Below are 14992 nucleotides of genomic sequence, written 5' to 3'. Positions count from 1 at the left end.
TATTTTCATTTGCAAAAATACACTTTTCAAACAGGGTTTTTCATTAAATCAGTTTTTCAGGTTTGTGACATTTGATGATGTGTGATTTAGGTTTGTATCAGTATATGGAGGAGACATCAGCAGGTTAATAACACTTATAAAAAATAGCATTTAATGGACAAGTCAGAATCTAATATGAATTCAAATGTCATAAACATTTTCAAAATCACTTCCTCCTTTTTTAGATTTCTTCCAGACATAGCTTTTACATATTTCTCATGTTGTGAAAAGTCAAGCAAAATGACACCTTTTATTGGCTAACTAAAAAGATTACAATATGCAAGCTTTCGAGGCAACTCAGGCCCCTTCTTCAGAAAGCTTGTATATTGTAATCTTTTTAGTTAGCCAATAAAAGGTGTCATTTTGCTTGACTTTTCACTATATTCATAATGGCTAACACGGTACAACACCCTAGTACTACATATTTCTCATCAAAGAGATTTTGTTTGTGCTTATAAATGCTATGTAACTTTTAAGTGTCAGGAAAGTAAAATGCTGCATTTGAATCCATTGATATAATATTGCTGAATGGTCATAATCTTTTACTAATTAAAGAAAGCTTATCATTTTTAAAGGACTAATATATATTTTGTCCACATACAACATTTCTCATTCTTAAAACCAAAGTCAACCTAACGACTGTTCTAATTGCAAAATTGTCTATACAGGGTATAATTACTTTAACCGTGGTAAAACTACAATTTTGAAAATACAAAAAAAAACTTCACTTCTGAGTTAATTCAGATGTGCGACATAAAAGCAGGTGGATCAGTAGGTTGGTAATCACTAGACCATTCTGCAGTAAGTTGCATATTACTGTGAAACAGATTCTGTACTCATCTCTTCTTTAACTAGCACAATGGTATAGTTTCTTGCTGCATCAGAGGACATCTTGCTGGAAAAAATATTATTTTTGAATATGAAATACCTTAAATGACATTTAAATAAGTGACTAAAGCATTAAGTGTAGCACAAAGAAGTACCCTGTTAAAATGAATCTCAAATAATTTAAAGGTATTTCCGGTAATATTATTTTGGGCTACAAGCTAAAACTTAAGTCCACAATAAATATCAGGAAAAACTGATTTTCAAGTGGTCTTTAGCACAGATCCTATAAGGTAAACAAAATGTCTATAACAAAAGATGGCACTGGTGTTTTTGTTTTTAACTAAAAGACAGTGCTAATGATCAGGTGCTATCATTGCTCAATTACAAGTACTTTTTTAGATTTCATATTTTCAAGTCTGCGGTTGGCTGGCGCCCTGCCCGGGGTTTGTTTCCCGCCTTGCGCCCAGTGTTGGCTGGGATTGGCTCTGGCAGACCCCCCTGACCCTGTAGTTAGGATATAGTGGGTTGAATAATGGATGGATGGATATTTTCAAGTAATGGACTCATATGGATTCATTTAAGACACAGGGTTGCAAGGATATGAAGTGGCATCTGAAATGCCTCAGCATTTTTAATGTTCCTGAAAGCTACACAAATCTCTGTTGCCACCAAAGGAACAAAAATCACTGTTTCTGTTCTGTTTTACTGTTGACTCAGCACACCACTCCATTGCCTGGAGGATAATGTTGCCAGTTTAAGGGAAATGGTAACGAGGTTCAGAAATTTCCTCCTTATTCTCAGATGAAGGTAACATTGATGTTTTCATGGAAAACTCATTTTTTATTTTTTCCTCTTATCTTACTTTGTAAAACAAACAAGCCAACTTCCACAAACCAGTATAGACTTTTGCACATCATTTTGCAAGTTTCCTATGACTAGTTCAAAGTCAGTATTCATGAGTTAGGCCATCATGATAAATTTTCAGCTTGATCGGACAGTTTTACAACTTTGTTCACCAAAACCCTTAGCTTGCTGAAAATCATGCTAGATCCTTGGAGTGGAAACTGTAAGATAAAACGTCCAGGGATATGTTAAATCTTGCTTTAAAAAAAAAAAAAAAATACAAAACAAAATAACAACAAGAACTTTCAACCAGCAACCTTATATTAAATTCCTGAGGGAAACTATAAGTGTAAAGGTGATTGCAGTATCATGACTAATCCAGTATCTGTCTTACAAAACTACTTTTATGCTTCCAATACAAAATTAATGATAAAAAGTAATTAAGTGGTAACTTACCACTATTTGACATCTGGAACAAATTATTCTTCTCAAATTTTTTAAATACGCTCCCTTTTATTTCCACAAACTATAAAGACAAATGTAACATACATTAACTTAACAGGTCTGATAATAAATGAATGGGTTACTTTTTGCTTAATTTATACTTTTTTGCTATTGTATTTTATAAGTGAAATTGCATTCTTTTTGCTGGGTTTGAACTGATACTTGTGCCATTCACATATTTATAACAGACAGAGTCAAGTCTGAAACTGCTACCAAAGCTCCACCTGCTAAATACTGGCTTGAAGTGGGTAAATACTAATCAATTATTGTGTGTTTAATATATGTAATTATTTTAGACTACTTTGCAGAGACCTGTTTTCTCTTTAACATTACAATCTTTTTCTGCTAATCAGTGTCAGAAAAGCCAAATCAAATCCACTGTTTTATAACAACAAAATGTGAAAATTCTGAAGATCTCTGTAATGCTGATATGTAAGGATCAAGAGTTAATGGCATAATTATCTGCATACTTACATTATTTGACATCATGATAGTAAGCAAGGACTTGTTGTGGGAATTGAAAGCAACATTGAGAGTTGTTGCTTGCACCAGTATCAGAATAGCATGTAAAACTGAGAAGAATTCACTAAGGAAAACAGGACAAATGTAGGTAAAATTCTTTAAATCACTATAACCATCACGTAATTTAGAAAAATTAAGAAGAGTATATCCTTCCTTTAACAATGAGTTAAACTACTTTTGAGCTGACTTTTGTGAACAAGAAGTACTGGTTAATTAAAAATAAACAAATTCTGTCTTAAAAAATAAATTCATATAACCGTTTTAAAAGGATACACACATAAAACACAGCCATGAAGAAATGAGGTATGACTCCAATATGCGCTCGTTTTTTTTCTTTAGGCTCTGTTGCCGTCCAGTACAAAGCATCTAAAATGTCTTGACCAAACGATGAGAAAAGTCTGTCTGCAACCTTTAAAAAGTAAACATCACAGAAGTAAAAAAGTATTTTGATATTAAGATGTAAGTAAACTTCTGAGATCTTGCTTCAACTAATAAAATACAAAACAAAATCCATGTAATATATTTAAACTAATTTTGGAAGCATACTTTCCTAAAAAAATGCCATGCTAATTAAATTAATAATCATTCATACAGAAGCTTTGAAAATATTAATTTAACTGTCTTCACTGTGGGTGTAGCAGATTAACATGCACATCTCTGTAAAATTAGAAAAGTGTACACTATCTGCATTAAGGATTTTAAACACAACCTGGACAGGAGTAGTCATCATCTAACTGTCTCATGTTCAAATTAATTGAACAGTAACTCTAAAATAGGGTCATGTCGTACTCAGTCCCCTCTGTGGCATGTCCTTCAAGTAAGGCTGGGCATTAAAACGATAAAGATAACTATCCCAAAATAATTTTCCTCAATAGAAATATAAGACACGGTTGATAGAACGTTGATAGAACTCATTCCATCCATGTTTTGCCAGTCAGCACGAAAAGCCAATGATAATGAGAAGAACGCTGTGCCAAACAATTCATGTGGCTGAAATAGAGTCACAGCCAAGTCAAGTTAGGTTGACATAGATAGATAGCATTGAGCTGGCAGCAGCACACGTACTAATGTTTGGGTGGCAGCAGCCGTGCACACCAGGTTGTCAGGAGTAGGAGCGAGATAATACAGAAAATGATGACAGAAAATGTTAAAGAAAACTAAAAAAAAAAAATTCAGAGTTACCAATGAAGACACCCCAACGGGGACAGCCCAAGGCTCAAAACACAAGGACATTGTAGAAAAGTAGGGTCCGAGGAATTCAGTAGTGTGAAGATATTTTGGCTATTTAAATTCCGAAAAGAAGCACAGAAGTGTGCACTGCAAATTGTGTCGAAAGCATGTTCCAAAAAAGACAGGTAATACCACTAATCTTTTGAACCATCTGAAGCAGTGCCAACCTTTAGAGCATGCACAAAGCAAGACTTTGCAGTCCCAGACCCAAGCAAGTGCTACAATAATGGGATTTTTTTGTGCCTTTCAGCATGAACTGACCACAACTGAGTGAATGTAAATTTTATTTATGTTCTCCTTTGTTTATATTTGAGCTGCCTGAATCTGTACTGAGGATATATACAATGTTTTTGTCTATTTATTTGTGGGTTTGTTTCCCATCTATTTTGAATTTACAAAAAGGAAAGGATGCAGTATAGAGGTAGTTTTTTTTTTAGATTATATTTTGTATTAATACCTACTTTATTTATTTGGAATTGACCAAAGAATTTACTTGAAAGCTTTAAGATTTTAGTTTTAGATTTAAGATTTTAGAATTTTAGAATTAAGATTATATTTTATTTATTTGGAGTTGACCAATGTGGCAGACAACCAGGGATCCTGCCCTGCCTGGAAGAAGGACGGACCGGGAGAGGGGCACGATCTTTCCCTGGGCGTAAGAGGGCCACGAAGATGGAGCTGGGAAGCTCAACCCTGTGGGGATCCGTGGCCACCATCAGGGGGTGCCTGGATGGTCCGGGAGCCCTGGAGGAAAGCACTTCCACCACACCAGGAAGTGCTGCGAGAAGACCATTACAGAGCACCTGGAGCACATCCAGGGCGAGATGAAGGGGCCCGCCTCAATCCATTCGGGAGCTGGAGCCTGAAGAGAGATAAAAGGACTAAGTATAGTGTGGTGATTTGTGCACTGTGCTGGTGTTGTGTGTTGCACAATAAAGGGTGCGTGTTTTAAAGATTTGGAGTCTATGTCTGTCTGTGCCGAGGCTGGTCTTTCACACCAATTAATTTAGTGTGTTATCCGGTAAAACTTAAAAGCTTTTGACTGGTCAGAAATTAGACTTTTTTATTTTGTATTACCTACTTTATTTATTTAGATCTGCCCAATTAATTCAGTTGTGCATTTTGTTTGTGTTCTCCTGTAACACTTGAAGCTTTTGACTGGTCAGAATTAAGATTTTAGTTTATTAAATATATCTATTTTATTTATTTGAAATACAGTTGTATAATGTTCTACAGTACATTTATCATGTTCAAATTCTGACAGAAAATAAATTATATTTTAAAATTAACCTTATGATATCTTCACGTGTCACTTAGGAGTAAAAAGGAACCTTTAAGCTTGACAAATACTGATTTGATTTATACTGTAATGTATATCGAAATCAACTGATATGAAAAAAATGATTGTGATAACATTTTTTTTACTTATCACCCAGCCCTACCTTCAAGTTTAAATCCCATTTGTGGAAGTCTGTGGTTTTATACACTTACATGTCTGTGCCCTACTGGTGCAGAACATTTTGAATTCAAGAACCTTTCCTACATCAACACGTTTTCTATGTTTTGTGTTGGAAGCATGCAGTGAGAAACAGAATGATGGGAATTTTCTTAACTGTAAAGGGTGAAATTCATAAATAATTTTAGGTAGAAACAGGAGCTGTACTGACAACAATTGATTACAACTTAATGTCCTAGAAAATGTTACTGCTCCTATTCCTACATTCTTTATATAGATCTGAATGAGTTTTGCAAGTGGTTTTCACAGTAGTAGTGGTTAAAAAACCATAAATACTATTTTCGGTTTCAGCAAAAACTAGGGATACAAATGCAGATTTTGATCACATCACATAACCATTAGTTAATTAAAAAATTAATAAATATTAATCACTAAAAAGAGGCATTCTACATAATAAAACAGAACACAAAGATACATTTCTCAGAAATGGTCTTATTTATGCATTTTTTAATTTGGATTGATTTTACTGACGCTGCTTTGGACAGAGCTTCACTTTTACCTCCAGCATGTTGTAGATGATGTATAATTTAATGACTGACTGTCCTCTGATCAGGTGGTACATCATGGAATAGTCCACATAATGCATCATGAAATAGCAGATAACCATAATGAATCCCTTGAGGACATCACATACTTGGGCAGGCTGTAACAGACGAGTGCCACTGCAAACAGATATAAAATATAAGTATTATGCATATTCACAATACTAATGTAAATCTTTTTCACCCACCAGCTTTTAACCCAAGAATAATAACTACAGTTCTTATACTTACAATGGAAAACATTTGCATGATATACCTGAGAAGAAGGTATGTAATGTAAATAATTTTAATCAATAATTCAAATATTAATAGTCTACATGAGGTATCTACTTATATTAAGCAACATTTTCACTCTAGACAACTATTAAGCCAACATCATATCACTGGGTTTACATTTTAACAATGCCCTATTATGACGTTTTACACACCGTTTTATTTAATAGTTACCTTTAAGTCATTAAAAGTGTCAAATAAAAGAATATCAATTAGACTTTAACTGTATGAAAGTGTTATACGAGAAAAAATGGATGAAAAGGAGTAATAAATATGACCTCTGATGGCAACATTTCTCTCAGAAAAATATATTCAACTACCTACTGTATGCTAATATCAAAGTTGCATTAATACCAAGCTATACATTAAGACTCTTTCAATTTATAGTAATAATAACTACAAAATTAATAATGCTTAAGCAATAAGAAATGACAGCTCAGAATTAGAAGCTGCTGAAAAATCCTTTCAGCAAATTTAAACAGCAATGTAATACACAACAACAGTGATGCAGTGAATTGTTATTGTATTTATGTGCCAATCATTAGAACACATTAGTATAAGAAAGGGTCAAACACATCAGTGTATCTTGGGATGTATGTTCTGAACATTTAATTAAAGACAGGAGAGTTGTATAGGGAATAGAAATCAGATTTGTTACATTTGGGATAGGTTTTACTCTAACCTCCAGATGAGCTTCTCCTGCATCTCAGAAAAGAACAAGGAGTCTGAATTAAACCTGTTTAAGGCCACAGTAGTTTGTAAAACAGCAAAGAGTAATGGGCAATAGATGCTTGGTGTTTGTTATGGCTGCACATCTGTTACACACAGGTGAATAACAGTAGGATGGAGCTATCTTGCAGTGTTTATAAGAGGATCACTAGTTTTGACTGAAAGGTAACTGCATGAAAATGACAGCTATAGCTGTTTTATGTGCCTTTTGGTGAGGTGATGGAAAAAAAGTTTTTTTTCCAGAGGCAAAGTTAGGACTATCTAATCTTCTAGTGCTGAGCAGAATACATAAAATAAGGTGAAAATGAAATCTGCCAGTTTTGAGCTGCTGCAATTCAACATTAAGTTAAATATTCTTAACAGAAGGACTTAGCCCTTATTATGAGAAGGATTTAGGAGACATAATAGACCCTACTCTACACTATCAACTGTCAGACAGTGTTCAGAAGCCATTAAGAAGGCTAACAGAATGTTAGGTCATATAACATGATGTGTAGAGTACAAGTCCAAGGAGGTTATACTCAAGCTTTATAATGCACTGGTGAGGCCTCGTCTTGAGTACTGAGTGTAGTTTTGGTCTCCAGGCTACAAAAAGGACATAGCAGCACTGAAAAACGTCCACAGAAGAGCGACTAGGCTGATTCCAGGGCTACAGGGGATGAAATATGAAGAAATTAAAAGAGCTCAGCCTTTTCCATTTAAGCAAAAGAATATTAAGAGGAGTCATGATTGAACTGTTTAAAATTATGAAGGGGATTAGTATCGTGGATCAAGACTGTTATTTTAAAATGAGTTCACCAAGAACATGGGGACACAGTTCAGAAACTTAAGAGTAAATTTCGCACAAAGATTATGAAGTTTTTCTTTACCAAGAGAACTATACACACTTGGAATAAGCTACCAAGTATTGTGGTAGACAGCAGAACTTTAGCGATTTTTAAAACTTGACTTGAAGTTTATTTATTAGAATTAAGTTGATAGGACTGGCAAGTAGTGCTGGGCGGTATACCAGTTCATACCAAAAATCGTTTTTTATTTTTGTTATGATATGGATTTTTCTTCTACCACAACACCAGTTTAAATAGCCTAAACAACATTCAGAACATGGCGCAGTGGGAAACTGTTTAAGGGGGGACCTTTTTCACTGCTGCACCACTAAACATGCATGCATCGGAGTATATGAGTTAGTGGAGGTACTGAACAGTGAAAATGGACAGAGAACATTCTCAAACTGAAGCAGACGATTGAACATGATGACACAGAAGAACGTTTGCCGAAAAAAGGAACCGTGTCTGTTGTCTGGAAATACTTTGGTTTTAAAAGGTCGGATGTGGACCATTATGTTCAAATGTGTGAATACTGTTTCTATACTACTCGATAATACTGCAAGCCAAGTTGTACTTCTTTTTTTCAATACTGTGTAATGTACCTGGGTACTGTGTAATAGTGGGACGACATGTCGACTTTATTCTCAAAATTTCTACTTTATTCTCACCGTTTATGTCAAGATTAAAGTCGATATGTTGACTTTATTCTCGTAATTTGTCATTAAAGTAGAACATCATAAACTAAACTCCATCTTAAAATGAATATTTAATTTACTATATTTTCTCAAACCCCATCATAAGTTATGTAGCACATTAAATGCTTTGTGTTAAGTGTTCCCCGAGCCATGTTAGTCGCTACGTGCTTCTTAAACTGACGTCCTCTACATTAAGAAGAGGCGCAGGCAGCGATCACCACACAGAATACATTAATTTCATGATATTCCTGCTCTCTGAACATTTAGAATGCTAAGATAAATACTTGATATCATTTTCATGATGAAATGTATTAAAACATGTATTAATCATGTGGGGGCATGTTGGTGTGGAGGTTGCACTGCTGCCTCGCAGCAAGGGGGTCCCGGGTGTTCCCTGCCTTAAATTTGCATGTTTTTCTGGTGAGTTTACTCGGCGTGCTTCATTTTTTTTTTCAAAGTCATGTAGGATGTGGAGTTTTGTTCTGCTATATTGACCCTGCTAGTGTATGTATTGCTCGCATTCACCCTGCAATGTGCTGGCGCCCTGTTCAGGATTTGCTCCTGCTTGCTGGGATGAGTGCGACCCTGAATGGATGGCATAATTAAACATGTATAACAAAGATTTTTTTTTAAAGTACTGAACACTCCGTGGTCTAAGTTTATAACTAGTTTTAATCTCACAAAGACATTTATCGTGTGGTAATTGGTTATTTGGAGAAACAAAAAGGAAGGATAGGAACTGGGGTAGTTTGGTACTACTCTCTCTTCTGTTTCCTTTTCCGGTGGCCTGTTTGTGGTGGCGTGCGCCACCACCATCTACCCAAAGCACCATGATGTTCCAACAATGATGGATGGATTAAAAGCCAGAAGTCTGTATGACCATCAGCATCAAGTGACTCCGTGAAAAGCCCGAACTACAAAGAGGACTATTTCATTTATGTTAGGTAGAATGCCCAGAGGGGACTGGGCGGTCTCGTGGCCTGGAACCCCTACAGATTTTATTTTTTTCTCCAGCCTTCTGGAGTTTTTTTTTTGTTTTTTCTGTCCACCCTGACCATCGGACCTTACTCCTTTCTATGTTAATTAATGTTGTCTTATTTTAATTTCTTATTTTGTCTTTTATTTTTCTTCTCTTCATTATGTAAAGCACTTTGAGCTACTTTTTGTATGAAAATGTGCTATATAAATAAATGTTGTTGTTGTTGTTGTTGGTACATCAGACAGAGACAGCACGCATGCAATAAAGAAAGCCCGCTCAGAAGAACATCCATTGAATTCTGTGTTCGTGTCTCCAACCACCAGATCACGAACCCAATATTTACACAATATTTAAGTAAAACCTGTGCAATACCCATTCATACATCCAGTTTTTTGGAGCCTCGTCACACCTGCCATAAAGTTCTCTACACTGAATGTACTCCTGGGGACCCCTTACTGCGAGGGAGCAGCACTACCGTGCATGTTTAATACCTGCTTTAATGCATTTCATCATGAAAATTTATCCTAGCATTCTACATTTTCAGAGAGCATGAATATCATGAAGTGAATGTATTGTGTGTGGCGATCGCTGCCAGCGCCTCCACTTAGTGCAGAGAAAGTCAGTTTAACAAACACGTAGCGATTAACAACTGGGTCGGGGAACACTTAACACAAAGCATTTAATATGCTACATTAACTTATGACAGGGTTTGAGAAAATCTAGTAAATTAAACATTGATTTTAGGATGAAGTTTAGTTTACGACATTCTACTTTAATGACAAAATAAACTATGAGAATAAAGTGGAAATGTCAACTGTAATCTCAACATAAGCGTTGACATTAAAGTGGAAATGTCAAGAATAAAGTCAACATGTCAACTTTATTCTCGACATATAGTTTTTTTTCTTTTTTCACTGTGTCCATATTTTTTTTTTCACCGTGACCCTAATACGCTTCCGTAGGGCTATACCACTTATAAATGTAAGTTGTTAGCAAACTTTGTTCAATAAAAAGGTTCAATATTTTGACTGCATTTGTCATGCAATGTGATTCCTTCAATTCATTAGTGCCACCCCCACTTTATGGGGCCTTGCAAGCCTGTATTAATACTTGTATGCAAATTAAAATGTTTTTTTGTACAATGTACAATTCTCATGACAGTGGAATAGGTTATTCTTAGTCAGTAATTGCAGTGGAAAATGTGGTTAATATCCACTCATGCATGGGAAAAAAATACCATCCAATACTGTTAAACCGGAATAATTTTGAAAAATACCTTGATATAGAATTTTGGTCATACCGCCCAGCACTACTGGCAAGCTTTGCTGGGCTGAATGGCCTTGTCTAGATTGTTCTAATGTTCTGTTAAATGTCTGCATATGTCTGGTTCCTTTCTTGAGGTTAATTATAGTATGTGTATTTGCATATAACAGTATATAGTAATCCCTCGCTACTTCGCGGTTCACTTTTCGCGGATTCATGACTTCGCGGATTTTATATGTAAGCATATCTAAATACATAACGCGGATTATTCGCTGCTTCGCGGGTTTCTGCGGACAATGGGTCTTTTTACTTGCTTCCTCAGTTGGTTTGCCCAGTTGATTTCATACAAGAGATGCTATTGGCGGATGGCTGAGAAGCTACCCAATCAGAGCACATCATTCATCATTAACGTGCTAATGCTTCAGGGGCCGTGTCCAAGCACCAACAGAAGATGCAAATGATTGCAGAAAAGGTAAAAGTTTTGGATATGTTGAAGGAAGGGAACAGCTACACCGCTGCAGGACATCGATTCTTTTTATTTAAAAAGGAGGAAAAGCATATAAGATCTACGGCCGCAGTGTCCTTTAACCAGGGTGCAAAACGAGTTGCAAGTGGACGTGATAAGGCAGTAGTCTGGATGGAATCTGCTTTAGGAATCTTTGCAACAAGGTCGACGACGTCATGACCGCCTACAAGCTGCTACATGTACTTCGCTATACAGTAAGTGTAAACTTATCTACCGATTTCATATTGCTTAGCAGTTGTCCCTGTTTTTAATAGAGTAAATGGTGGGTTGTAAACAATACAGGGAGGGTTTAAAAACGTCCAAATACACGTTAAATAATTAAATAAATATAGTGTCCCTACTTCGCGGAAATTCAGTTATCGCGGTCGGCCTTGGAACCTATCTCCCGCGATAAGTGAGGGATTACTGTAATACATTTTACATGTTGAACATTTGTGCAATGTGTGGAAACTGTACACTTCCAATTTCAGCGTGGACACAGTTTTGAACTACTTAAATGAAATTTCCACTAAGAAAAAGAGATATACTGTGTCATATAAAAGTATTCAGTGTCTTGACCAATTCAGCAATCTTACTAAATAATAAATCATACAGTGAAATGTTGTCCTCTGTGATATTTTTTTCAAAACACTGAAACTCAAAATTATTATTATTTCTTGTAATGTGACAATAATGTGTAAAAGTGAGATGAATTAACTCAAGGAAATTGGGAATTTCATATTCTGGAATGATACATTATAGTGCCCTTCACTGGTGTCTTTTAATGCCCTGCACATAGATGACAAAGCTAATACCACATGGGATATTTGGAACTATTCCTTTCATTTTCCGTTCTGACAATAAGGAAGCAAAATATTCTTAAAAACATGAAGACTAGATCCTATCCTAGCATTGCTGTCTTTTCAAAATTTAAGCAATCATTTTCACTGTTGTTTTGATGTCACTTTAAACTTTTCATCTTTTAAAAGTGATAACGTGAAGTAATTCCAAAACTGTTGAGACTTGTTTCCAACAAAAGGACACCATGATCTATAATGTGTGCCTATTTGCTACATTCATCCTAAATTGTTTGCATGATCACTAATGCATTGCCGAGAACAGAGACAGAGAGAATGTTGATTGAGTAGGATGACAAGGAACACTCTGTCAATCACAGAGGAGGTCCTAGGTGGTCTGCATCTCTTTTTAGTACCAGCAACAACACTTCACAGGTGTTAAATTTATCACTTTCCTTTACTGAGTATTCCAGAACTCAGCTGAGCAGAAATTGGAATAAGACATGTAATAAGTCAAAGGATTTCATGCTTCACTGTTTTAAAACATCAAAGCAAGGAATAACTATAAAGAAGCAACAACTTTCATATTTTATTAAGTCTAGCTTATTTAAAATTAAAAACAAAAATCACAAGGATGGCTGCAGGTTGCTCGAGTTCTCTATAAATCACTCATCCTTGAAACCTCTCTCTCACCTGCTTTAACATTAATCCTCTAAGGAGAGCATACAGCCTTGACAACGTTTGATTTCAGAGCTGCAGAAAAGAGACTGTGAACATGCATTTGTAATAAACTGATTTTATCTTTAGTCAAATAAAAATGAAAATAATATATTGCAGAATCAAAACTATTTTTAAAATATTGTTTTAAAACACAATGTTTACAAGTTAATCATATCACAACCCAAGAATTGGGATTATACTGTATTGTATTCCAGTCACTAGTTCAATTCCCAGAACTAGTAATATAACAAGATAAGCTCAGATGTGCAAAAAAGAGGAAAAATCTGAAGTTTGTAAAGGAAACAGAGAGTATAAAGTAATTCTTGACAGGAACACAGATGGGCAAAACAGAATATATTAAGTATCGTAAATTATATATTAAGTAAAATGAATAATTATTTGCACAAATGTTATAATCTGAAGTAGACAAAATGAAAACAGTTTGCCTAGTGTGCTATAGATATACAGTATTGCTATACATAAATCTAACAGTATGACACGTGTCCTGATTTTAAGCTCACAATATGTGTTTAATAAAACAAAATTCCATTAGTATTGTAATTTGGTGGATTTGACATCACCCCATTCTTAGCTAGGCAGTAGAAATATGAGGGGCAGCAGCATATCAGTATGTACTTTACAGAAACGGTAGGTAAAAGTGCAAAAAAAGAGAAGGATTCTAAGTTAGTGGGAAGTAATCTTAATCGATCCCAAGTGGAGGTTTGTTAGTCCAGTGGCATGGAGGGATCAAGAAAATTAATTTAGCTGTATTTTATTTTTAAGGTGATGATATGCACTTAATTGTTGTTTTATACTTTTTGTATCTTAGCATTTCTGCACAAAACATAGTGAGAAACTGAATACACTTTGCAACTCTGGAGAAAAATTGTTTCAATTTTTATCGCAGCATTCTGTCATTACAAGAGAATAACTCCTGTCTCAATGCTATCTTTGATGTAAAAAATATAAAAAGACCCCCTTGAATATCAGAGTACTACATTACATGCATGTACAGTACACCAGGTCAGGCTCTGCACATCATAACTACTCCAACTTTACTACTGAATGATGAAAGCAAATAATAACAAGAAAATATGTATTATTGTGTAAAAGTATGTGTAGAAACATATAAATTATGTAAAGCAAAATAATGATAGTCTCTAAATGTCAAAAGACATGAAAAGAAAAGAATAGTAAACACTAAACTAAGCCAAATCAATATTTAGTGTGACCACCCTTTGCCTTTAAAACTGCATCAACTCTTTTAGACACATTCTCATTCAGTTTTATAAGAAAATCATCTGGTAGGTTGTTCCAAACATCTTGGGAGAACTTCACACAGTGCTGTTACTGCCTTTGCCTGTCACCCTTGCTTCTGTTTCTTCACCTTTATCCCAGAAAGCCTTGATTATCTTGGCCATAATTCTGGGATCATTATCCTGCTGCAGAATTAAGTTGGAACTGATCAGATACATCCCTAATGGAACTATGTGATGTCTTGCTTGTCTTTTGCAGCACTGAGTCTCCAACTTGCAGGGAAAAAGCAGGGGTTGGTGGCAGGACTGGCATGCCACCCACTGTAAAAAAAAAAAAAAAAACTCACACTGTTCCACTCCATTTGAACTATTGTGCTGCAGTAGAGTCATCCATTGCATGGTTGTGCTCGGGTTCTAATTTGGGATCCTGAGGTGGTTCATCAGCTACATACTGCATCAGTGCATGCTACCAACCTCTCCTTTCCTTGCAGTACTGAGGATTACATTAACCACTTATTCATGATATTTCAAAGTTCTTTATGTGTGTTGCAATAAACCCAGAAATCAATCAAAAACAATAATGGTATTTTTACATACCCAAGGGTGTCTTCTTTCAAATAAAACATAAGTTTCCATGTTGTCTGCTCTCTTTCATTAGTAAAATATATGATTTGCACACGTATATGCACAAGCGAGCAGTGCATCACACCTGAGTGAATCTTTGTTTATGAATAATTTCACCTATGGAGTGCCACATACAGTTAAAAGCTTGCATCTTTACACATTGTTACACACGTTTCTGTGAGAGTGCATGCAGATTGTTTGGTTGATGTGCAATAAAACTTGAAGATTGTACTAGGGGAATTTCTTTTGCAAAAAAAAAAAACAAAAAACAGTTGTAGAGGTCCTAGGATGCCAATGACA

General features: G+C 35.4%; 1 protein-coding gene across 3 annotated transcripts in view; it reads right to left on the bottom strand.

Annotated features, from left to right (window-relative positions):
- tapt1b (transmembrane anterior posterior transformation 1b) overlaps positions 1–14992 on the bottom strand; it is a 95555-nt gene that overhangs the window by 30640 nt on the left and 49923 nt on the right. For all 3 annotated transcript variants that reach the window (XM_051928270.1, XM_051928269.1, XM_028801785.2), the window contains 4 exons: positions 5982–6144; positions 3010–3145; positions 2689–2786; positions 2167–2236 (listed from right to left, as the gene is read on the bottom strand). In XM_051928270.1, coding sequence (XP_051784230.1) covers positions 2167–2236; positions 2689–2786; positions 3010–3145; positions 5982–6144 — 467 coding nt within the window. The remainder of the gene's footprint in view (positions 1–2166; positions 2237–2688; positions 2787–3009; positions 3146–5981; positions 6145–14992) is intronic.

Source organism: Erpetoichthys calabaricus, chromosome 5, assembly GCF_900747795.2.
Source record: "Erpetoichthys calabaricus chromosome 5, fErpCal1.3, whole genome shotgun sequence".
Lineage (NCBI taxonomy): Eukaryota > Metazoa > Chordata > Cladistia > Polypteriformes > Polypteridae > Erpetoichthys > Erpetoichthys calabaricus.
The sequence above is the reverse complement of the archived record's forward strand: the minus strand, read 5'-3'. Positions and strand labels throughout refer to the sequence as shown.